The 24,947-nt window shown below is 45.5% G+C and overlaps 1 protein-coding gene across 1 annotated transcript in view; it reads right to left on the bottom strand.

The window, feature by feature from the left end:
* The window catches only part of RIN3 (Ras and Rab interactor 3), a 99,751-nt gene extending 74,804 nt beyond the window's left edge, over positions 1-24,947 (bottom strand). Inside the window, exon 1 of the mRNA XM_066628579.1 lies at positions 24,546-24,947. Coding sequence (XP_066484676.1) covers positions 24,546-24,559 — 14 coding nt within the window. The 5' untranslated portion in view covers positions 24,560-24,947. The remainder of the gene's footprint in view (positions 1-24,545) is intronic.

Here is a 24,947-nt window from a genome sequence, read left to right as displayed (position 1 = left end):
CCAGTGAACAATGCAGACTCCTGAAAAAATGCATCCACCTTCCTCTCTAACTGTAGTTTCGACATATATCATGGAGGGCAGGTTATGACAGGCCAGAACAGAACCAAACAAATGTGTTATTGAGCTCCCCGCAGAGGCTCCGCAAGAAGATCATTAGCACTTTAAAAATAAACACTCAAATTGTTTTCTATCTAAAGTTAGATTTATTCACAGATGCAAGGAGCAGGTGGAATGGCGTTTGTGAAGAGTGACATTTTAAATCCCACCCCTGCATGTTATCACAATAGGAACAGCTCGCAGTGGGGCTAGCAATAGAGAACTGCAAACGAAGATATTTCAACCCTGATTCCTCGGGGGGGGGTCAAGAGGGGGGGATTGGGGCAGAGAAGCAGTGGGGATGCAGGTGGAGAACTCTTTCCCCAGCTGCCATTTCCCTGTTCCAAATTATAATCTAAGTTGCTTTTACCTCTCAAGGGTTCAAAATGCAGGCACAAGCATGTCTTAAACTCCTGGGGGATCTGCTGTGTGTGTATGGGGGAGGGCACTTTAGAACAGGGAAATGGACAGCAGAGACAGGATTTAGCACCTAACGCTTCCCCATTCAAAATTCCACTCCCAGCTGCTTATAAAAATGTGGTGAAAACGATGTTCTTTTACGTATTGTAGTGATAGCTTTTTAAAAATGGGCACGGAGACTCTAATAATACATGTGATTGAATGTAATGTGTATTTAATGTTTCTCCGCAGTTATTCTTAACCTGGGATCTGGGACCATCAGTGGTCTGCAGTGCACTCTTAGGTGATCTCCAAGACACTGCTGAAAACAACAAAATGCTTTTTGTAAAGCAAGAAATGGCTGAAAGGGAAAGAACATGCTTATATTTGCTAACAGCACAGTCCAAATGGTACTATAATTGGGCGCAGCCATCCCTGCACTGGTTGCAAGTGTTGCAAACATGCCATAAGGCATGTTTGTACCTACCTAGGAGCACGCTGGGCTGGCACAGAGGTCTGTGCTGGATCTGATCCCTGACGTAAGTGTGTGCTGGGCAACATGGAGGCTGGGGGAGGGTGACAGGCGGTTGGAACTGAGGTGCGGAGGGATGTTTTTGGGTGGGAAGGGCAAAACAGAAGGCGAATTAGACCCAGGTGGCAGTGCACACTGTATCCTAACCCGCATCCCTGGCAACCCTACATGGGCTTCCCAGATTTTTATCGGCTGCATAGCTGACTTAGATCTGAGAAGCCCCATTGGGTTGGCTGGGGCTTTACTTGGGGTAAGGAGAAAAATATCCCTTTGCCCCAAGTTGACCTCCAGTTGCCTCCTAAACTGCTTTGGATGCAGCTCAGGTCATGCAGCCTGCCTGCACCAGCATAGCTTAGGATTGGGCTGTTGATGGAATCCACCCTCAAGCCTGGCTTTCCAGTGGGAACCGTGGTAAGAATCAATAGTGCAAGAAAGAAATGCAAGCTTGGCTGTCAGAAAGAGGCACCATTACACTGGTTTTAATGGTTATAACAACCAATTGGGATGCACTTTTATTTAGGAAGTAGTGAGATAATAAAGGGAAAAGTGGATTTAAATTAGTGTTTCTTCTTAGTGATTTAAACCTTACTGGAAACTGCCTTGATTTAAATCAGACATTGTTGTCCCTGCTTCTGTAATTACTGACAAAATGGCAGAAAGCAATTGAAACTTACATGCAGATGTGTAAATGTCCTAGATTCAATCTGAAATTAGCACAAGACACAGAGAGGAGAGGATTAGCCAGCACAGTTCCTCCCCAGGGCAGTAAGGCACCAAAGGCTGATGCCTTTAGCTGCAAGTGAATTTTTGTTGTTGTTGTTTTTAAACTCCTCAGCATTCTCGGCATCACCTGGCAGGACAAAGTTCCAAACAACACAGTCCTGGAACGAGCTGGAATCCCTAGCATGTATGCACTGCTGAAACAGAGACACCTGCGTTGGCTCGGTCATGTCGTGAGAATGGACGATGGCCAGATCCCAAAGGATCTCCTCTATGGTGAACTCGTGCAGGGAAAGCGCCCTACAGGTAGACCACAGCTGCGATACAAGAACATCTGCAAGAGGGATCTGAAGGCCTTAGGAGTGGACCTCAACAGGTGGGAAACCCTGGCCTCTGAGCAGCCAGCTTGGAGGCAGGCTGTGCAGCATGGCCTCTTCCAGTTTGAAGAGACACTTGGCCAACAGACTGAGGCAAAGAAGGAAGGCCCATAGCCAGGGAGACAGACCAGGGACAGACTGCACTTGCTCCCAGTGTGGAAGGGATTGTCACTCCCGAATCGGCCTTTTCAGCCACACTAGATGCTGTTCCAGAACCACCATTCAGAGCGTGATACCATAGTCTTTCGAGACTGAAGGTTGCCAACTAACTGTTTTTAAACTTGTCCTGGCTCTCCAGTATGTCGTGTGGCTGATTTCAATCTGTGCTTTATCTGTTCTGCTGATTCTTATCTGTTGCCCTGATTGTATGGCTGTCTCTGTGATTTTTGCAATTTTTATGCTTTGGTCTTTTACTGTGCTTCATTTGTTTAACTTGTACATTGCCCTGAAAAGTCTAGACACTGAAGGGCGGTGATGGGGGCAGAGACTGTCCGACTGGGTCTAGGAGGGGCAGGTCTGGCGTGCACATATGCTTCCTGGGTCTAATCCACCAGTAATATCACTAGCGCAGGTCCAGATTGACCCACTGTGGCTGCTGGGACATACCCAGGGCAAGGGGACAAATGTCCCCTTACCAAGGGGACTCCTGCAGCTGAAATATCCCAGTGGGAATAGGCAGTGTAGCCTATGTAGGTGGAACTATATTTCTGCATGGGTATTTAGTTCGGATCGGGCTGCCCCTTTGTTTTTGTTTTTAGTGTTTTAATTGTGAATTGTTTCATGTTCATTTACATGAGCTACTTTGGCAGGTCTTGCGTGGAAAGCCGGGTAATGTTGAAAAACAACAACAACAACAAGGCTACCTATAAAAGTTTGTTAGAACATAACCCTCTGGACAGATGTAAGAAGAGAATGAAGCTCATAGATGCTGCAAACTGGAAGGCAATTTAAAGTGTAATTGGTGCTCCCAGTGGATATTTCCCCATCCTGAAATGTGCAAGTCCTGAGTCATATTGTTTGATGGAGCCAGTGGAAGCAACGTTTAATCTTTCAATTGCTCCCAGCAGGCAGGACATCCAGAGGCCAGCCTGTGAAAAAGCTCAATCAGCTATTTAATCTGACAGTGACTCCACAGCAAACACCACAGGTAGCTCCAGAGAGAAAGGAGAGGAGAAAAATGGGACAGCTTTTGAGTCTCCTCAGCTCTGCCAACATGCAGGATTTACAGGGAGAAACAGGTCACTGCTATTGTACTCTATGGGCACCTAATGATTTATATCTATGCTGTGTCTTGAATAGCACCCCAGGCTGACAGCTCCAGCCAGGCAGCAGGCTGAATTTCTCACCCCTGATCAAATAAGAAGAACCTGGGTGTGTGTGCTTAATAACAGATGAAGCAGTCTTAGAGTCAAGGTTGTACATTCAGCGGACAGTAGGAAGGTTGCTGTATGTATGGGGTTGCTCCCCTAAGATATACTCCTAGCGCCTCCTAATTTGAATCTTCAGATTTCATCTTTGAAAAGTTTTGTAGTCCACTTTGTATTTGCAAAGTGATGAGAAAAAGAGCACAAAAAATTGTCAATAATCCAATGAGCTGCTCAGTAAGAATCAAACCAATCCAGACTTCAGTTGCTCTGTGAGCCAAGCAGGAGTCTGTCTGTCTGTGTGTCACCTGAAAACAACACATCATCTATCAGTTAAAAATCTGATCTACAGAAAGATGTGCCTCAAAAACAAAATGGTCACCAAATATGGCTGGTCAACCACTACAGTTCAGAGTAACCATTAGCACCCAGCAAGCCACTATCACCACAAGGACTTGGCTACAGGATGCTTAGAGCTGCTCCCTTTCCAACCAAAGAGTCACTTTCTGATTCCCAGAACTTGTGAGGCATTTTGCAGTGCAGTCTGAGTTTAGCAGAGTTAACTGGAGATATGACTTAATTAATTGCATGGTAATTACAAAAAATTACAACTGTATTTCATTGGACATGAATTACAGGATAGCTCAATTGGAAACAAGAAAAAAAATTGTATGATAATTTGCCTTCAGGGTCTTGTGGGTATCAAATCAATTAGTCGCATCACTGCCATAATATAGTTCCCTTGGAATAAGCAGTCAAATTACACAGTGATTTGCAATCTTTATAGCCTTGCTGGGTCCAAAGGACTGCTGTGTGCTGTGAACCAGCAAGGATAAGCCCTTTTCCCCTGGACATGATGCTCACTGAAGGAGAGCTTTTTTCATTCACAAGCAGATTGCCAATGGTACAAGTAGCCCATATGCTTGGAGATGGTTGCATTGACTCAAGGGGGGTCCATCCAGCTGTCATCACTAAATGAACATCACAGAAACCTATGAGAGGTACCTCATATCTGAACCTCATGATGCTATCCTTGTAAAATGACCTTGTATCCAGTTCTCAGGTGACTGTGTAACTGGCTGGCCTTGAAATAGGTCTGCACAAGCTGTGGACCAGTCCAGCTTAATAATAATAACAACAACAACAACTAGGTATTTATATACCGCCTTTCTGGTCATTGGATTACTCCTCTGACTTTATTCAAGGCGGTTTACATAGGCAAGTGTTTCTAAATCCCTCAAGGGGATTCTCTCTTTCAAGAACCAACAACATTTCAGAATGGATCTTCCTGGTTTGGTCTCACTTCTGGCCTCCAGTTCTCCCACGCAGGCTGACAAGCAGCTCCATCTCTCACATGGAGGGCAGCCAAGACACTTCTTGCTCACACCAAGAGCAGGTGGAATCACTCAGCTCGGCTTCTCAGCTGCTTCAAGGTCTCACCATTCTCAGCCATTCAGGGAGCTGCCGGTGTCCTCGAACTGGCGACCTTCTGATGTTATCTTCGGGCTAACGGAGGCTCTACCCTCTAGACCAGACCTCCTGCCATCCTTAACTACGCAAGTGTGGCTAAGGTTGTCACCTTGCCATTCAAACAGGTACCTTTCAACCTCTTGCTGCAGAAGAAGATAAAGCAGCTTTGACTCCTCCCACCCATCCCCTCTACTCTTAGTCAAACCTGTCAGCAGCCCCCCGTACAACAGCTGTGTGGCACAGCTGGAATCCCTTAAATCAAACTAGAAGTTGATCATCTCATCCTATTTATTTTTCTGTTCTTGTTACATAATATATTCCTAGGACACAAAATGATCAAAAAGTATGCAGAAAGGCCCCCTGAGCTACTGAAAGGGGGAAATGGCATGACCATGCAAATCAAAAACTACTCTCTATGCAGGGACTGACATAAAAGGATTTTTTTTTAAGAAACTACACTTTCATTTTCTTTCTGTTCCAATTATTGCTATTATTGTCTCTGATATTTGCATTTGTTTCATGGGTGCTGTATTTGAATATGTACCTTGATTTGAACCACAGGTATACAAATGTCATTATGATGTCAGCATCCCACGGAGAAAAAAATACCCTGAGGCAAGATTTATCAGGCATCCATTTAAGGCCAGGTCAAAATCTGTGGCTCTGCAGAGATTGCCACTCTGTGCCCGTCTGAGATGGCAAAGGGCAACAGCTGTCACTGGTGACTCTTAAGAACGAGAATGACGGATTAACCTTCAGACTCATGAGTCCCAGACAGACATAATCTAGGACAGGCGTGTTTGTGCCAAAAAAACCCACATGTATCAGCATGAGATCTCTGATGGCCTCGTGTGAAGACTGTTTGATCTAAGCAAGAGATAACATCTTCTGGAGCCAAAACTACAGCCCTTCTAGAATTAAGTGGAAAATGCTAGTAATCACAAACATTTCTGCAATAAACACATGGCATCTAAACAAGCAGGCAGGGAGTTGAAGTGTTTTGTGTCATTTGTTAGTGCAAAGAATTATTTGCTAACTGGGCAAAGAGACAACTATTAAAGTGATGTTCTCTTATATTAGAAGGGGAGAGTAACTGTTCATTCCCACCCCAGAGTGGCATCTTTTCCAGTGGCTACTCCTGGTATCTCTTTTGCAGTGATTTTTTTTTAGATTGTGAACCTTTTGGGGACAGGGAACATTTATTGATTTATTTTGCTACATAAACCACTTTGTGAACTACTTTTGTTAAAAAGTGGTATATAAATAGTCAACAACAACAACAACAACAACAACAATAATAGTAATAATAATAATAATAATAATAGTAATTCTTGAAAATGGAGGGGTCCAGACATTTTGAAGAATGCATTTGAAGCAACTGCATTTTCTCTGCTGCAGACCTAGAAATTAGTACGATGTGCTGTGCAAAAACAGCGGCAAAAACAGCTCAAAGTCACAACTACTGCGCACTGGGAATGCATTCCCTGGCGCAACCAGCACTGCAGTACTGCAGTTCTTCTTGTTCCCAGATCAGGACGATGCAATTGTCTGGCCAGCTGAGTCTATTGTGCAATTGTGCGTGGACTTCCTCAAAGATACGACTGGCCAGAGTACCGCATCGTCCTGATCTGGGATCAAGAACTGCAGTGCTCTGGAACTGTGAGTGCTAGTCACGGGAGGGAAGGATTCAGCCAAAACCCAGATACGTTCCTTGGGCCGGGATTTGACCAGCCCTGTGCAAGAGGATTGACTCACCACTTTAGAGTGGAATGGGGGAAGGGTGGGCAGAACCAGGAGGTGATGGAGCAGGGAGGAGGGTGGGTCAGGCATGAAAGGGAGATGGGTTCAGCGGCAGTGCATGTTGAATCCCGACCCCCCTTCCTGGCCCTGATCTGCCTGTACAGATCCATGTGGACTTATGATGCCAGTAATATTGCTGGTACAGGTCTGTGTTGACCCATTGCAGCTGGGATTTACCCCAGGGCAAGGGAACAAATGTCCCCTTACCCTGAAGAGACCTCCAGCAGCCAAAATCTCTTGCAGGATGTAGTAGAAGCCATGCTGTTGCTGTTGCACTACCACACTGGGATTTAGGTTGGATTGTGCTAAAATGTATCAGAATGGATTAGCAGGGTTATGAGTACTTTCTGTCTCTCACTCTTATAATTTAGCATCTTACCTGCCTGGAGAAGAACAGAAAGTTTGAATGACTTGCATGTCCTCTTGCTATGTGTCTGGTGTAACATTAAACCAGGTGAAGCAACAGCTCCTGTTCCAGAATCAGTTCACGAAGCCCCCCTCACCCCAAGCACGTTCTACTTCCAGACATACCACCAAGGGCACAGAGCAGGTTACAGAGCTGCCACAGAGCTCCCACTTCATCTGCAAACAGGTAATATGCAGAAGTTTCACACAAGTGGAAGGAATTAAAAAATGATGTGCTTGGACCCAGGCTACCAAGCAGAAACATCTTTCAACCATTCTGCAACAAATCAGCCTGTATGACACAATCCATCAAAGAAACCCAAATTCTAAGAGTAAATGATAAACATCTGCAGATGTACATACTGTAACTGCTGGCTGCAAGATACGAAATTTTTACAGAACCCAAAGGGACTGGAGCTGGCTGGAAGGCCAAGGCCAAACTACTGCATGCAAACTTGTGAATGCAAAAGTGAAAAGCAGCTTTGGGACAGGATAGTTTTTGGCAGAACAGTGACAATATTATCCTAACTCTCCTCTTTTGACACAATGCAACTGCAGCCCTTGTGTGTCCTGACCTGGTCACAGTTATCCATGTTCTATTGGCCTCTAGAATCGACAACTGGTATGTGCAGCTGTCTTTGAAGACTGCTCAGAAATTGCAGATAGTTCAGAATATAGATGCTAGGCTGCTTACTGGGACCATCTGTCAAAAAACATATTTTGTCAGCGCTTCTGTCTGCGCATGACACATTTTTAACCAGTGCTTAAACAGCAGCACTGTCTACTGGTCCATTTCCAACCACAGTTCAAAACGCTGGTGATGACCTCAAAACCCCAAATTGTGCCTTGGGTACCTGAAGAAGTGCCTTCTCCCACACTGAGTCCTTTCTCTGGACACCCCTGCCTTTGAGGAAGAAAAAGTGGGTGGCAGCTGAAGAGAGGGCCTTCATGGTGCTTGTGCCCAACTGGTCAAGTAATCTCCCCAGGGAGGCTAACCTGAAACGTACCTTATTGTCCTTTAGGTGCCAAATGAAGTCCTTTTTATTCTCCCAGTCTTTCAGAAATTATTTTTTGCTGTCTTAAATGACTGTTTTAGTGCTATTTAAATATACAGCTGCTTTTATTCTGTAAATGAGACTAACAGCACAATTCTCTGCGTGTGTTTTCAGGAGGCGTAAGAAGTGTGTTCAATGGGGCTTACTCCCAGGAATGTGTGGATAGCACATCCTGCCTTTGAAGCCATTACCAACTGCATTTTAGAATGTGGTGTGCCTGCATGTGTGGGTGCTCTCTCTCAGTCTCTCTCTTTCTCTTTTGATAGCACTCTCTGTCTTTGGCAGTGTTTCCCAGTCATCACAGAATACCTGAAAATGGAATTCTAATGATTTCAAAAGTGCTGTGTAAATATTACTCATTGTCTCTATCCCTTTGGAAGGATGCCGGGATATTATGCTTCATGACAAGGAGTGGTCAGCACTTTATTAAACAGTAATAGATTAAGTATGTGCAGATAGCATAAGACAATTAGTAAAGCAGGGGACCATGAAGGACTTGGGGCTCCCCTCATCATCATTAATGGTCTGGTGCAAAGGGGAAATGTTGGGGGAGAAATGATTCATGCACAAAGCAAGTTACGTGTCCCACTGAAAAAGTGACTGGAGCAAACTGCAGTTCACTTGCAAGGTTTTGTAAACTGCAGTCACCACATATTGTTTTATCCAGGGAACTGAATTAAACCCAAACCAAAAATGAATTCAGTTAGGCTTTTTTCCCTTCAGTTAAAAGGGCCTGAGCCCAAACCGAAATCTCTTGGCTGCCTTGAAACTGAACCGGAACCAGACCTGCAGTCATCAGGTGCTCAGCTCCCAGTAGTATGGTATTTTATGTTCCTATTTTTGATTAAGTTTGAGGCATTTTGTTTTAAAAATTCAGAAATAAGCAGTTCAAAAAAAACTTTTTCCTCAAGTTAAACAGTTATTGTATTTGTTCTGTGGCATGACACTGTGGGCAAAAAAGTTTGATATGATTCTGCTTGAAATGAATCTAAACAGACTCAAAGTGTCTGAACTGGCCACTCAGCCACTTTTAAAAGTTAAGAGTCTAAACTAGATAATTAAAAAATATTAATGAACCTGAACCAGAACTGAGCTCCAATTGTTAACGGTCTGACTTTCTAGTTTCCCACACTTACTCATTTGAAGAATTTCTACTCTGCTGTTCTGTGGAACACTTTCATATTTTCTTTCCGTGAGCAGTTTCTAGGCAAAATTTTAAAAGCAGCCCAAACAAAAACAAATTCCCATTTGCAAGTACAGTAAATGTAACGTGGTGAGCAGTTTCTGTTTTCCTTTAGCAAGGACCATTGTAGTCAGCTCTCAAGAATGTGTCCCTTGCAGTCAAGGAAAACAGAAACTGCTCATTGGATTGCATTGACTTAACAGATGGGAAATAGTTTAGGTTTATTGCCAACCGGTGGAGTGTAAGGCTTGGCCAGCTCTCAGGCTTGGAATTAGCCAAATGGGTGTGGTGTGATACTGAAGACAACATCACACCACATACTGAACCCAAGGCAGTCTACGACTTGAAAAATAACTGAACCAGTATAGGGTCCTGCTTCTAGGGCACTCATTCTAGCTCCCTGAATTCCTACAGCATACACCCCAGCTATCCCTATTTACCAGGAACAGTCCTGATTTTCTGCTACCTTCCCTTGCTAAACCATCATCCCTGTTTTGTCCCTATTTCACCTTTTGCAGAGATTGTGAGGATGTGCATTCAAAATGTAGTTTGTATGAGCTTATGGAGCTGATAGGCTCCAGGTTTGAGACCCTTTCCCTGAGTCTCTAAAAGCTCAACTTCTGAGTATGGATGGAGCAAATGGTGCCCCCGTGTACTGCAGGGGTGCTCAATACGTCGATCGCGATCTACCAGTCGATCGCGAGGCAAAATGAGTCAATCGCAGGCTTCTCACCCATTCACGCATCCCTGGGAGTGAGCCCCTGGCAGGCTTGTGAGCCCAGGGAGTGAGCCCAGGGAGTGAGCCCCTGGCAGGCTCCTCCCTGGGAGAGGAGCCGCTGGCAGGCCTCTCCTGTCCACGCATCCCTGGGAGTGAGCCCCGTTGACTCTACTGGGGTTGACTTACCTTTTCCCTGTTTTTGCACTGGTATGTATGGAGATCTGCCCCCCCCCCCAACTTCCATCTGTTGGTTCTGTGTGCAAGGGGTTTTGCACTGGTCTTGCTGTGATGTCTATACAGAGATCTTCCCTCCCCCCACACCTTTCCCCTGTTTTTGCACTGGTATGTATGGAGATCTGCCCCCCCAACTTCCATCTGTTGGTTCTGTGTGCAAGGGGTTTTGCACTGGTCTTGCTGTGATGTCTATACAGAGATCTTCCCTCCCCCACACCTTTCCCCTGTTTTTGCACTGGTCTGTATAGAGATCTGCTCCCCCCCCCCCACTTGTATTGGAATCAAGGAAGATCTGGTGAGGAGGTAGATGTGGTGTCAGCAGTGGCCCCTTTAAGGGTAAGGCCTGGGCATCCAGCATAGTGTGCTGCACATCTGCAGCCGCTTGAAGGCAATAGGGCCCTCAGGGATATAAGAGCACCTGAGGCAGGAAGGGCTGCACTTATTTATGTGAGTCAGCCTTTTCCTACATGAAGATCATTAAGTGCAAGTACCGTTCCACCATGACTGATGAAGTGTGCTTGAGGCTGGCTGTCAGCAGCTACTGTCTGGACTATGCAGCCTTGGCTGATTCACTTCAGTGCAAGTCATCAAAGTAAACTCAAGTAATTACAAAAAATGTTTATAGTTAATTATGTTGTGTTGTGCAATATTGGCTCATGCGGTTATGCAAGGTACACCAACATACATTGTACGCATAAATGTTATATGTTATGATGGCGTGAACATTGTAAAAAAAACTATGGTAGATATCCGGGCCTTGCTGGGTTTCAAAGTAGCTCTCGAGCCAAAAAAGTGTGAGCACCCCTGGTGTAATGGCACATTTAGCACAATCACTGGCCACCAATACTGATGGATCAGGAGTCACCTAGTCAGGTGGGCCCCCTGATGGCACCCCACCAGTGCCCCACCTGGCTGACTCCTGTTGCTATCCCTGCCAATGCATGCTCATGAACACCTCCTAAGGGCATACGAAGCTTGTTATTAATGCTGAAAAAATTGACTTTTCTTTTTAAATGTAGCAGCTGGATTATATCCCTAGCAGCTCAGGACAATGGAGGGGCTAGGGGGCTTTAAAGCTACTGTCTATCTACCATACCCCTGATTCAGATGGGGGGGGGGGTTACATAGCTGCTATTTTTGAGGAAAAAATGCACACCAAATAGTGCAATATAGGGTATAACCCTGACAACTCTATGTGGTGTCAGTCTGCAAGGGTTTTCAAAGAAAATTTAAGGCTGTTCATTCTGAAATACTGTTAAGGGATAATTGGACAAGTAAATTGTATACTGCAGAATATTTTAGCATTTCTAACCAAAGCGACAGAAACCTTCTTCCTTTTTAACTCAATACAGGAAAGGCTTTTTTTAGAGCAAATGAACATAAGAAACTACCCTCTACTGAGTAAGATCATCTAGTGATCTCCTGCTAATTGGACAAAGAGGCACTTTTTAAATTGTGTTTCTCTTATATTTAAAGACGACTGGCTGTCCCTATTAACCCCTGCGTAATATCTTTTTCCAGTGGCTGTTTGCTGGTGTCTTTCATGTTGTTTTTAGATTGGGAGACTTTTTTGAATAGAGCAGTAGCTTTTCATTTCTTTTCCTATGCAAACCACTTCTGAGAGCTTTGCTGAAAAGCAGTATTGACAGTTGTGTTTACACCGATTCCCCAAGGTTCCAGCCACTAGTCTTTTCCAACTCTACTTGGGGAAAAGAGATGGACTCTAGGACCTTTTGCACACAACACACATGCTCTTCCTCACTCCACAAACCAATAAGCCACTATTAGAATAAACTAGGGAAATGAAACATTATCTTATTCATTCAGAAACGTATTCAGATGTGCTGGATTTGAGCATCGCAGCAAATCCCAGCTTCTTCTAATCTAAAGAACTGAAATCGAAAACATCCTCTTTACCCAAGCCTAGGATTCATGATTCACGCATGACTCGAATTAAACCATGGTTTGGACGGATGTCTGAACAGGGCCTATAAGCATTTTCAGTATTCATGCATGAAGTGTTCAGTGAGCCACTTTGGATGATACCTACCTATCCAACTGACTCACTGTGATAAAAAACATTGCACATCCTGTTCTCTCCCCTTGCACCCAGGAGAATCTGGGGCATTTTTCTGTAATCACATGGGGGGGTGGGGGGGAATGGCAATTGTTGAAACCTGCTAGGTTTATCAGTGCGCATAGAGGAGCGGTTAAGTTTATAGCACAAGAAGGGACCATGATGTGTGTGCATTGTGAGTGTGCATCTTTTCCTGCATAAAGCCAGTTGGATGGGTATGTATTGTCCAAATCATACCACTCCCTTATAGCCTCTCTCCCCCTTTTACAGCTGAGATTTGATTGTTGTTTATGTGAAAGGGAATGCAGGATGCTTATTTGTAATGCAAATTAGAATTCTGGTCCATGTGGGTTTTACATTCACATTGCAAAACCTGTGAAATAAGAGCAACTGGCAGGATGGCATTGCCTCTTCACCCCTCAAGCTAGACATCAAAGCCTCCATCTCATCTCCTTTGGCTGTCACTGATGGACAACACTTAGGCTCCAATCCTACACACACTTACCTGGGAGTGTTAAGTCCCACTGAACTCAATGAGACTTACTTCTGAGTAGACATGTATAGCATTGCATGTTTAGTTGTCTTAGGGCACAATCCTAACCAGGTCTACTCAGAAGTAAGTCCTATTTTGTTCAATGGGGCTTACTCTCGGGAAAGTGTGGTTAGGATTGCAGCCTTATTTTCTTCCCACCCTGCCACCCAAAGGCCCTCCAGCTGATTTATAACAATCAAATACATCATTAAAAATGATACAGTTATCAAACTCCTACACATTCTGGAAGTCTGCTTAATAGAAAAACTAATTAAGAAGATCACACCAAAAACACCTGAGAGAGTTAGAGGAGGTTTGCTTTGTTTCCTAGAAATGAGCTAAGCAGGAGCTTACCTTGTGAACTTCCTGAGGAAGAATCTTCCACAGCAAAGGTGAAAGAACAAACAAGTCTCTTCTCCTGGCAAGGAGAAGAAATGGGGGGTGGGGGCTGAAGCTGAGAATGGATTTTATAGGCTCCTTGCCTGGCTCCTGTCTATGAGAGGGTAAAGTACAGTACAGAGAAGTGGGCTGCTATACAGCCTTAGTCTCTCTTCTCCAGGATCTCGCACCAAAGGAGGTCATGGGCAAATTCCTACGTGGAGTCCAATGGCATTCCACTTCTTCCTTTAGGAAATTACAACAGTGCAGGTGTGCACCACTTAACAATGGGCATATGTTCCCTGATTCCCGTTGTTATGCAGTTAGGTCATTAAGTGAACACTCAGTCCAATCTATTGCCTTTTTTGTGTAAACAGACACTCCCTGTCAGACATTAGCTGGCTGCACAGAATACTGGAGATAGATTGCCTCTTCTTTGCATTAAAAGCCTCTCTGTTGTGTAAACAGACACTCTGATGCAGGTTATGGGAGGTATGATTGCCTCATTAAGAGCATCTTTATTGTGCTTTGACCACCATCATATCTGCAATCTGTCATTAAGCGAACCGTTGTTAAGTAGCAGATGCCTCCACCCCTCTCTTAAACATCCCCCCCTCCGCAAAGTAGGTTGTACTGATTCTGATAACAAAATTCACACATTGTGCAGGTTTCTGTAGAGCTTAAAAAAGCTTTTGTTCAAAAGACCTTTTAGAGCTTAGAAAAACCTGGACAAACTTTGTGACTGTGACAATGGAACAGAAGAAATTAGTGTTTACTCCATGGTCAATGAAGGCTCCAACTGATCATCTGTAACATTCTTAAAACATGGTCACTGATTCAGAGGCTGAACTTTGCTGCAACTTTGAATCTGATGAAATATATTCATCACATCTCTTAACACAAAGAGTTTATAGGTTTTACAAAAGATGGACAAAGGAAACATACTTGCAGCTGTGGCTGCAAGTGGAGGAAGTTTGTTGCTACACAGGCAGAACTCAGGCATGCGCTCTGTTTCACCACAGTGGCTTCCCTTTCTCTGTTGTTAGGCACAAGAAAGCCACATTTTTATTTCACAGCGGAAAAAAAAAATAGCCAAGTATGTTTGCTTTGAAAAATCTTACATATGATGCACCAGGTCCTGAGCTTGCCTAGAGCGGAGCAAGTCCACTGTGTTTTGCTGAGTTACTTTCAGATTGCATTGGCAGCTGGTTCTAATTCAGCACATGATGCAGGCATGTGCACAAACATTTGGCTGCTTCAAGGCTTATGGGAAATTACAACTAGGTCCCTTGGTTTCATTAGGGCAGTGTTTTTCAAACTCTTGGTCGGGACCCACTAGGTGGGTTGCGAGCCAATTTCAGGTGGGTCCCCATTCATTTCAATATTTTTTAAAAATATATTAGACTCGATGCTCCCATGGCATGTGACTGCATTTGGGGAAATGTTACAGACCTGTACTTTTAACAAGCTACTATGTATATTCTTTTAACAATGACAGTCAATGGGACTTATTCTTGGGTAAGTGTGGGTAGGATTGCAGCCTAGGATAGTTAAAAATTTTCCTGCTTGATGATGTCACTTCCCGTCATGACATCACTCCCGGTGGGTCCTGACAGATTTTCATTCTAAAAAGTGGGTCCCGGTGCTAAATGTGTGGGAACCACTGCATTAGGGGCATATCATGTCAGGTACTCAAAACTATCATCTGTAACTTTTGCAGACTGGCTTTCTGTGAGGACGACCTGTTCTTAGTACCAGGGCTCAGATGTCATTCTTGTACCATCAGTGAAAATGGTGAATTTGCCCAGTGGTGACAGCAAGGTGTCCCTGTGAATGTTCAAAAACTTGTGAAGTATAGGGGTTAAAGTGATACTAGCACTAGGAAGACCTTATTTCAAATCACAGCTCCCGTCATGAAATTCCCTGGGTGACTTTGGTTCAGTTACCATCTCACAGTCTACCATTGTGGTAAGGATAAAATCGGAAGGCAAGCAACTACCTTGGAGGAAGTGTGAGAAACAAATGTAAATATTAAAACTTCAAAACAGATTTGTGGCTAGAATTCTTTGCTAAAAATGAACACACAGTTCATTTTTTTTCAGTGGCATAGCTACTGATCCAAGCAAATGGATTTTTCAGAGTGTATGAGTCTGTGAGCCACATTTGCTTTTCACTTCTGCCAAATGCAACTCTCAAGGCCAATTCATCATTGCCTTTACATTTCTATTTAAAAGTGTACCTGCATTTATATAACAAAGTGCACATTTACAGCCCAAACCTACCTAAAACCATATGCAGTGATGTAGCGGTGCTGGTGAGGCCTCTGCAGCATCCCACAAGGGGCAGTTTTGGTTGCTGGAGGTCTCCTTGGCATAAGGGGACATTTATTCCTTTGCCCTGGGATAAGTCCTGGCAGCTGCTATGGGTCAACTTGGGCCAGTGATATCACTGGTGCAAGTCTACATTGACTTATGCAGGTGGATCAGGCCTGGGAAGGGGCTTTGGGTTCAGTAGGTGCTGCCTCTGAACCCACCCTCCTCCCGGGCCCAGTCTGCCCATCCACTACCCCCATCTCCCTGATTCTTTATCAAATGGTGGACAGATACATTTGAACTACCCTGAAAACTAAGTAAATTCTGGGTAACTCAAAAGACATCCTTTTACAAAACTAAATACCAGTGTCCACTTTGTATCTGCCCTTATGAGAGTTCAGTAAGGATCTGCAGTCCTTACTCATCACTGAGAATTTGTATGCACTTCTCATAAACAATTACAGCTCTTCTCTTAAACAATTGTCTTTTATGTCCCTAATCACTCTGAATCTTTCCTTATTATTGAAAAATGTGACTTCCAGGCTGATAACTGTAAATGGAATGGGGTGGGAGGGCAGCTGTTAGTTGGTAAAAGCATAAATCAGGGGTGTTAAACATAAGGCCCGGGGGCCGGATACGGCCCTTGGAAGCTTTTTATACGGCCCTCAGGCTTTCAGCTGCTGAGTAGTGGTAAGGTGTTACTGTTGAAAGGGCAGCCCACATGAAAATTGAGCTCTCCCATATCTTGAAATATGATCAAGATTTGTATTTTTCTCTTTTGTTATTTGCAGCTAATGAGTTCCTAAGTGAGAAAAAAGTGTTTATTTTTGGTTATGACCTGTTTAATGACATCACTTCTTGCCTAATGACATCACTTCCGGCCCTTAGCAGGCATCATGAATGCTATGTGGCCCTCTGTATGAAATGAGTTTGACATCCCTGGCATAAATGTTGGTGCTACAATCCTCCTTGAATCCATCCCCCAGAAATATTTATGGATTGGCTGTAGTAACTTGTTGGAAAGGGAAGGTACTCTACCATACTCAAGTACCCTGTTGTCTTTATGACTGGTTTCCAAGTCCCACTGCTCAGCTTAGAGCAGACAAGCCTTATGCATAGGTTCGAGAACATTTTTCTATACATTTTTCACTGTACTGCACATTTTTCAGACAGGCGTGACTTACATTAGGCAAACATACTTGGTGGAATTCCTGACGTTTGCAGTGTCTCAGTCAACTTTAATATCCCCACAATTTATAGCAGGTTTGAAAAACGCCAGACTGAGATCAGAACTGTTGATTTGCTAACATGTGGCTTCTTTCCACCAAGCTGCAAAACAGCAAGGTAAAGAACAAATCATAACTTGCTCTGTGACTAGAACAAGAATAATGGTGAACCTTCTGCATACCCTACACACAGCATCTGAATTAATGAAATCCTTCCCTATGGCAAAGGTGAGATCCATGACCTCCAGCTTCAGCAAATAAGGCTGGTTTTGGATAAGACTGAACTAAAATTGTTTTTTCAAATTCATTTCCTTTTTCACTTACACTGAAAAATGCCTCCTTTTCTAGCATCTGGCTCAAAGAGTTCAGCAGCGTTTGAAGGGGGCTATCTCTAGGGAGCTTTCAAGGTGCCTCTCACATGATTAGAAAAGCTAATCAGGGAGGGGGGAGAGGAGAGATTCAGCAAGCAGGCAGTATGAGCCAGTCTTTATCATGTGGGGCTGGTTCAGGGAATCAAGTGTCATCCAAACTTGGCCAGAGTTGATTTGAATCCTACCCTCAGCTCCTCAACTACAAGAAAGGGCAGAATGAAAATGTAATAAGCAATTTAAATGACAGAGCTAGAGTTACCGCCTGATGTACATGTTCTGTTTATCTGTTCCCTTTTCACCTCTAGTGAACATATTTTGCAGAGCCAGAAAGGCTTTGTACCAAGGCTCACTGGGTGCTCATCATTTGACTTCAGTGCTGGAGCTAATCTCTTGAACTGTTTTCAGCAGTTAAAACTGCTGAAAGTGATCTTGAGCATGTGCAGAGTGCATTTCCCTCATTGCTGTGTAGACAGAAACAATTGGTGACCAGGAAGATGAGTTTCCAGATCAGAGAGTGGTGGTAATTATTTTGTGGAACACTTTGCCACAAGGAGTAGTTATGGCATCTTGCCTGGATGCCTTTAAGAGGGGATTGGACAAATTTCTGGAGGAAAAGTTCATTACAGGTTACAAATCATTGCATTACAAATCATTGCCAGATGCAGGGGAGGGCACCAGGATGCAGGTTGTGCCTGTTGTCTTGTGTGCTCCCTGGGGTATTTGGTGGGCCACTCTGAGATACAGGAAGCTGGACTAGATGGGCCTTTGGCCTGATCCAGTGGGGCTCTTCTTAAATTCTTATGCTTGAGTTCCAGCATATCTTCCCCCATTCCCTCCCTGAAATTAAGTGTTCCTGAAATTAAGTGACAGAGACAACAGTCAGGGCATGTACAGTGCAGGCACTGTGTTGTTGGGGACCTTAGTATTCAAGCCCTGCACTAGGCCCCCCATGGTGTCTCCTGTCCCCTCCCTGATGGCTCATGGACCACTGGCATCAACTTTGACAGTTCAGGGATTGGCCTAGCAGATTAGCCCTCTGATGGACGTAAACCTTTGACCATTGGCCAGCCTGAAGCACCCTAGGCATGTACACCATGAACAACAGTGGCTCTGTCACACCATTCTCAGCTTTCTTTAAGGCTTGGAGACAGGAAATAGTTCATTTCCCTCAAAGTATATACTCATCCCTCAGTCCTGGAACGTGCTGGAATCCCTAGCATGTATGCACTGCTGAAACAGAGACGCCTGCGTTGGCTCGGTCATGTCGTGAGAATGGATGATGGCCAGATCCCAAAGGATCTCCTCTATGGAGAACTCGTGCAAGGAAAGCGCCCTACAGGTAGACCACAGCTGCGATACAAGGACATCTGCAAGAGGGATCTGAAGGCCTTAGGAGTGGACCTCAACAGGTGGGAAACCCTGGCCTCTGAGCGGTCCGCTTGGAGGCAGGCTGTGCAGCATGGCCTTTCCCAGTTTGAAGAGACACTTGGCCAACAGACTGAAGCAAAGAGGCAAAGAAGGAAGGCCCAGAGCCAGGGAGACAGACCAGGGACAGACTGCACTTGCTCCCAGCATGGAAGGGATTGTTACTCCCGAAATGGCCTTTTCAGCCACACTAGACGCTGTTCCAGAACCACCATTCAGAGCATGATACCATAGAATTTCGAGACTGAAGGTTGCCAACATATACTCATCTCACTATCACTGCTGATGAAACTTGCAAATTTTGAAACCCTACCAAAACCACAAAAACCCTGTGGAGACACCGTGAAATGAGCGTGTACCGTCACCAGCAAGGATGCAACTATCATGCCGCTCTCTCAAAAAGCAGTTCTCTGTCTCCAGTAGTTTTGTGTGGCTGTCCTGCATGCCTATGTGCAAGGGAAAGGTGAGGTTGTAGCTGTATCTTTGGCACGACACTGCGGACTTTACGCTGAGGGTGCAATCAGGCTTGTAGTTAGGCTGTTTAATACTCTGTGAAGACAAACGGGTAACCTAATCTTGAGCAGGACTGCAGAAGATATCACTGTTGTTATAATGATCCCTTGCAGAAAAAGGTCACTCTGACCTAGTAACTTTGGTGCCATTTTAGTTCCCTCTTTCTTGTAATCCTCTTCCCCCCTCCCCCTGACTCAGAAGTAGCTCACTAAAGGTTCTAACCCTTTGTGGTTTGAACTGCCAGAGGGGTTAAATGGGACTTATTTCCAGGTAAGGACTACATCCTTAGCCTGGGATTATCACTCTTTGATCAACCATACTTCATGTGGAGTTCACACAATGTTGTCATCCATCCATTGTATTTAATTATCACATTTATTAGCAGAGAAAGTTCATAAGAACATAAGAAGAGCCCCGCTGGATCAGGCAAAATGCCCATCTAGTCCAGCTTCCTGTATCTCAGTGGCCCACCAAATGCAGTTCAACTTTTTTGAGGACACTGCTATAGCAAGTCAAGTTTGCAGGCGACACGAAACTTTTCCGAGTGGTGAAGACCAGAAGTGATTGTGAGGAGCTCGAGAAGGATCTCTCCAAACTGGCAGAATGGGCAGCAAAATGGCAGATGCATTTCAATATAAGTAAGTGTAAAGTCATGCGCATTAGGGCAAAAAATCAAAACTTCACATATAGGCTGATGGGTTCTGAGCTGTCTGTGACAGATCAGGAGAAAGATCTTGGGGTGGTGGTGGACAGGTCGATGAAAGCGTCGACCCAATGTGCGGTGCCAGTGAAGAAGGCCAATTCTATGCTTGGGATCATGAGAAAAGGTATTGAGAACAAAACGGCTAATGTTATAATGCCACTGTACAAATTGATGGTAAGGCCACACCTGGAGTACTGTGTCTGGTTCTGGTCACCACATCTCAAAAAGGACATAGTGAAAATGGAAAAGGTGCAAAAGAGAGCGACTAAGATGATTACTGGGCTGGGGCACCTTCCTTATGAGGAAAGGCTACGTTGTTTGGGCCTCTTCAGCCTAGAAAAGAGACGCCTGAGGGGGGACATGATTGAGACATACAAAATTATGCACAGGAAGGATACAGTGGATAGGGAGATGCTCTTTACACGCTTACATAACACCAGAACCAGGGGACAGCCACTAAAATTGAGTGTTGGGAGAGTTAGGACAGACAAAAGAAAATATTTCTTTACTCAGCATGTGGTTGGTCTGTGGAACTCCTTGCCACAGGATGTGGTGATGGCATCTGGCCTAGTCACCTTTAAAAGGGGATTGGACAAATTTCTGGAGGAAAAATCCATTACGGGTTACAAGACATGATGCGTATATGCAACCTCCTGATTTTAGAAATGGGCTATGCCAGAATACCAATGCAAGGGAGGGCACCAGGATGCAGGTCTCTTGTTATCTTGTGTGCTCCCTGGGGCATTTGGTGGGCCACCGTGAGATACAGGAAGCTGGACGAGATGGGCCTATGGCCTGATTCAGCGGGGCTGTTCTTATGTAGCACTGCCCTGACCATACATGTAACTCATGGCTGGCCCAACCATGACATGATGTGATGTGTCAGATGGTGTGGGGACAAGAGGCGGCAGATTTGGAGTGTCTTTCACCCCACATCTGGATGTGCCACCTGCCTCCAGCCTGCCGCAGACGTGAGCCACACTGATCTGCTTCCTGCTCACATAGCAGAAAGTGGACTATCCTCTTCCTTACCCTGTCCTGTCACACTGTTTTCCCACACTGGAACTTCCAGCTTTAAAGGACTGCATGAATTTGTTCATGTAGTGCTTTAAATAATAACAGAAGTCTCACACTTTTGCAAAAACCACCTGATGCACCATGGTAAGGGGATTTTCTTAAGGCCCCAGGCATGTCATCCCTGATGTGACTGTTAGTGCAACTGTTCTTCTTTTTTCTTTTTTTTACAGAAGCATGTCCAGATACAACAGACCACAACAGAAACCGGGGTGGAAAAACAGTACCTAGCCGGTGCCAGAAGGAGTCCATCTAGAAGTGCCCTAGGTGGATTAGTTATATTGTTATCTCCAGCTTGCCTGCATTTCCCTTCCTTCCCAGTCAATCCATGTTTTTCTCCCCTGAGCTTCCCTGCTTTATCTGGATGTCTCAGAGTGTGTAAATCAGATAAGAGATCCTTGTGGCTGACACACTGTTTTTCCACTTGATTGATTTAAAGTTTTCAATTGTGATGTCATCTTCCTCCAATTGTGTTTGCTTCCTTCTAAAAAGATGTTTCCATTTCATGGCAGGGGTTTTGATAGGCCTAAATCTGGACCGACATTTGATATCATCACAAAGCCCTTCCTTTGCATGAGCAGTTCCTTCCCACCTAGCTCTGCAAACAAGAAACCAAGCATTTTGCTGGTCAGGGCCATGGTGGTGCAGTGGTCAGATTAGTAATCTATGGGAGAGATGATTCAAGCATGTATATCACCCTAAGCTCTTTGGATGCAGGTGGAACGTAAATGATAATAATACCCAAGCAATTTGTTTAAGTATTTTCAAGTTCCACATGAATCTCACTGGAGTCATATTATGGCCAAGACTAATCACACAATCAACTTACAAATGTACGTATAAAAGATTTTGAAAAGGCTGCTTACGATTTGGGTCTTTTAGTTATAACACACTGAATTGCAGTTTTCTCTTTCCTTTCACATTCCCTTGCCAGTTGTGTGAGCCCACACTGTGGTTTCTGAGTTGCCTGACTGTGTATTGAATTACCTTTTTGCAGCCACCCATTATATAGACCCCAGATTGCAATGCTTGCTAATGCATCTCCATGCAGTGAGAAAACCTGCCATCAGGATCCAGTCTGAGGGATCTCTTGGAAGAAGATCACTGGCTGCCCATCATCAGCTTGGCCCTCACCTTTCTCCAATAATCTCTTCCACCTCTGGTTTTTTGTTAACTCATTTTTGCCCAGCCCACAGGTATACACATTTGGTCCCTGTTGCGTATATGCAACATTGAGCAGAAATGGCTTTTAAAGTTAGCTGCTGTCCAGGGCTTTGAAAAAAATATTGTCAACAAACAGCAGTACCATGGCTCATGAGTGCAATTGTTGTAGGTACTGCTTGAAACTATGTTGGGAGACCTTGAGGGTTTGGTACTGATATAAACATATAAAGCTGCCCGATACTAACCATTGGTCTTCCTAAGCCAGTGCTGCCTCTTCTGGCTGGCAACATCTCTCAGGATCTCAGTGAAAGGTTCACTTTCTGGTACTGGTCCCAGCACCAGCTTCCTGATCCTTTTTGCTGGAAATTCTGGGGGTTAACCCTGACATCTTCTGCATGCTATGAGCTACGGCTCCTTTCCAACCCTGTCTATACAACCAGCTCATGTCTCAAAACTTTCTCCAGAAGCTTGAGGACCGGATTGTGTGGCTTCTTAGAAACGGGTGAGTTATACAGAATACTGAAGTCTCTGGATCCCTCCTATTGTCAGACATATGTAGTAGACAGTGGCTTCCTGTGCTGCTGGCTTGGCAGTGTTGCTCTATGTGGGAAGTGCTCCCGTTAAAGGTCTTTCCTTTGATACGCACAGAAAACTAGCCAGGTACTGCACAGGCCAGGCAGCTTATGTGCCAATAGGGCAACACAGCATTCTCTGAAAGCCTGCTGGATCAGCCGATAGAAACAGAGGCAATTTTAGCTGGCAACCAAAATTTGGTGGAAGCCAAGCTACTCAGAGGAGGTGAAAAGAGGCATAAGATTTTGAGAACAGCAACAACAGATTCTTTGCCTATATGTAGGGCTGTCCCAAGGCTTCCAGATACCTGAAATGCTGCCTCCTGCATGCAGTGGTGTTCCTCCCACTCTCCAGAGTTCTAGCTTACTACTCCCCTAACCTCCCCATTGCACCTTCCTCTTTGTTCCTCTCTTTCTTTTCCAATACAGGCAGTGGGAGCAGGTGAACAAGCAGTAGAGACAAGAGAGAGATGGGCAACTGTCACCAGCCTGCTGCCTGAGGTGACCTCTTCAGTTGGCCTCACTGATGGGCCAGCCCTGTCTATATTATATGATGTATATGATGCATCCAATAGGCTGCCTGCTTTTTTGTCCTTACTTACAGAGGCACATATATCTGTTGATCATTCACCGTACATACAAACCTCACAAATATTTATAGAGTTGCAAAACAGCCCTGCAGAATTGCATGTGGGTTGGTGATGACACTAGCGCTAGCCCATAGGCACCATAACAGTTATCTTTTCCCCATTCATATGAAACCACTCCAAAACTTGCAGAACTGGTTTTTCCACATCTCATCCCAGAAGACAGAAATGTCCATTAGCTTCCAAATCGACCACTCTTCAAACATTACATCTGCCTGCATCCTGACCATAACAACCAACACACGCTGTCAGGCTCTGCCTGAATGCTCCAGCTTCATGCTGTATCCAGTCATCTTTAGGGTTGCCAATATTTTTGTTTGACAAATGCTGACTTGCCAGCCTCCTGTGCAGAAATCAACAGGTGATGCTTTTCTGGTATGGAGCGAAAATGATGGGGGGGGGGGGGAGATACCTGTGATCAAACTGATGCTTGCCACAAACGCACATGTTCTTAATGTGTGCATGCCACTAAATGCACTCAAGGAGCAGAAACAAAATGTCATAAGAACATAAGAGGAGCCCTGTTGGATCAGGCCAAAAGCCCATCAGCTTCCTGTATCTCACAGTGGCCCACCAGATGCCTCAGGGAGCATACAACACAACAACAAGAGACCAGCATCCTGGTGCCACTCCCTTGCACCTGGTGTTCTGGAGTAGCCTACTCCTAAAACCAGGAGGTTGCACATACCCATCATGTGCTGGACCTTTCCTCTGGAAATCTGTCCAATCCCCTTGGAAAGGCATCCAGGCCCGACGCCACCCCACATCCTGTGGCAGGGAGTTCCACAGACGAATGACACTCTGGGTCAAGACGCATTTTCTTTGGTCTGCCCTAACTCTCCCAACACTTGGAGTGGAAGGCGGAGAAGCAGAAGGAGGCAGCCCCTTCTTTGCCGTCCATGCGGCACAGCTGGCAAAGATCAAAGCCCGCCTGCCCTGCGGTAGCATGGGAAGGCTTGGCTTTGGCTCCAGACACACAAGGGTAGCTGGGAAGCAGCTCCTTCTGCCAGGCAGCCCCACACCATGAGAGAGCCTCCCCTCCCTCTCCATACCCCCCGTCAAGCCCCTGTTGCTTTTCAGAGGCACTGAGTAGCGCTCAAGGCAGGAGAGGCTGCCAAGGGGACTCCCTGCGGCTGCCCAGCTGATCGCCCCACCAGCCAGGCAGCCAGCGGAGGCGAGGGCACTTGCGGGGGCTCACCCGGCTGCTTCCATCCTCCCCGGGCGGCGAGGGGGCTGCTCGGCTCAGGCGCGCTGCTGGCGAAGAAAGTTTCTCGCTGGACATCCCCCGGGGAAAGCTCCGGCAGCTGCGGAGCGCCAGAGGGCAGCCCTGGCCCCAGGCATGCCCGGCCCGGCGGGGGCGGCAGGAGGAGGAGGAGAGCGGACTGCCCCGGCCCGCAGCCTGCGCCTCTGGCGCGGGGACTTCCTGTGCCTGGCTGCGCGGGGCTCTCAGGAAGAGGCCGTCCTCGCTGGTCAAGTGCCGGGGCTCCCCTCGCTCGCAGCCCCGGGCTGGGGCTCTGCCGGGGAGGTCGAGTCACAGGGCTGGCCCCAGGCTCGGAGGGAAGGGGCTGAAGCCTGGCCCCAGCCCCGCAGGCACCTGGGC

The sequence above is a fragment of the Tiliqua scincoides genome, chromosome 1 (assembly GCF_035046505.1).
Source record: "Tiliqua scincoides isolate rTilSci1 chromosome 1, rTilSci1.hap2, whole genome shotgun sequence".
Taxonomy (NCBI): domain Eukaryota; kingdom Metazoa; phylum Chordata; class Lepidosauria; order Squamata; family Scincidae; genus Tiliqua; species Tiliqua scincoides.
This window is presented reverse-complemented; position numbering and strand designations above follow the sequence as displayed.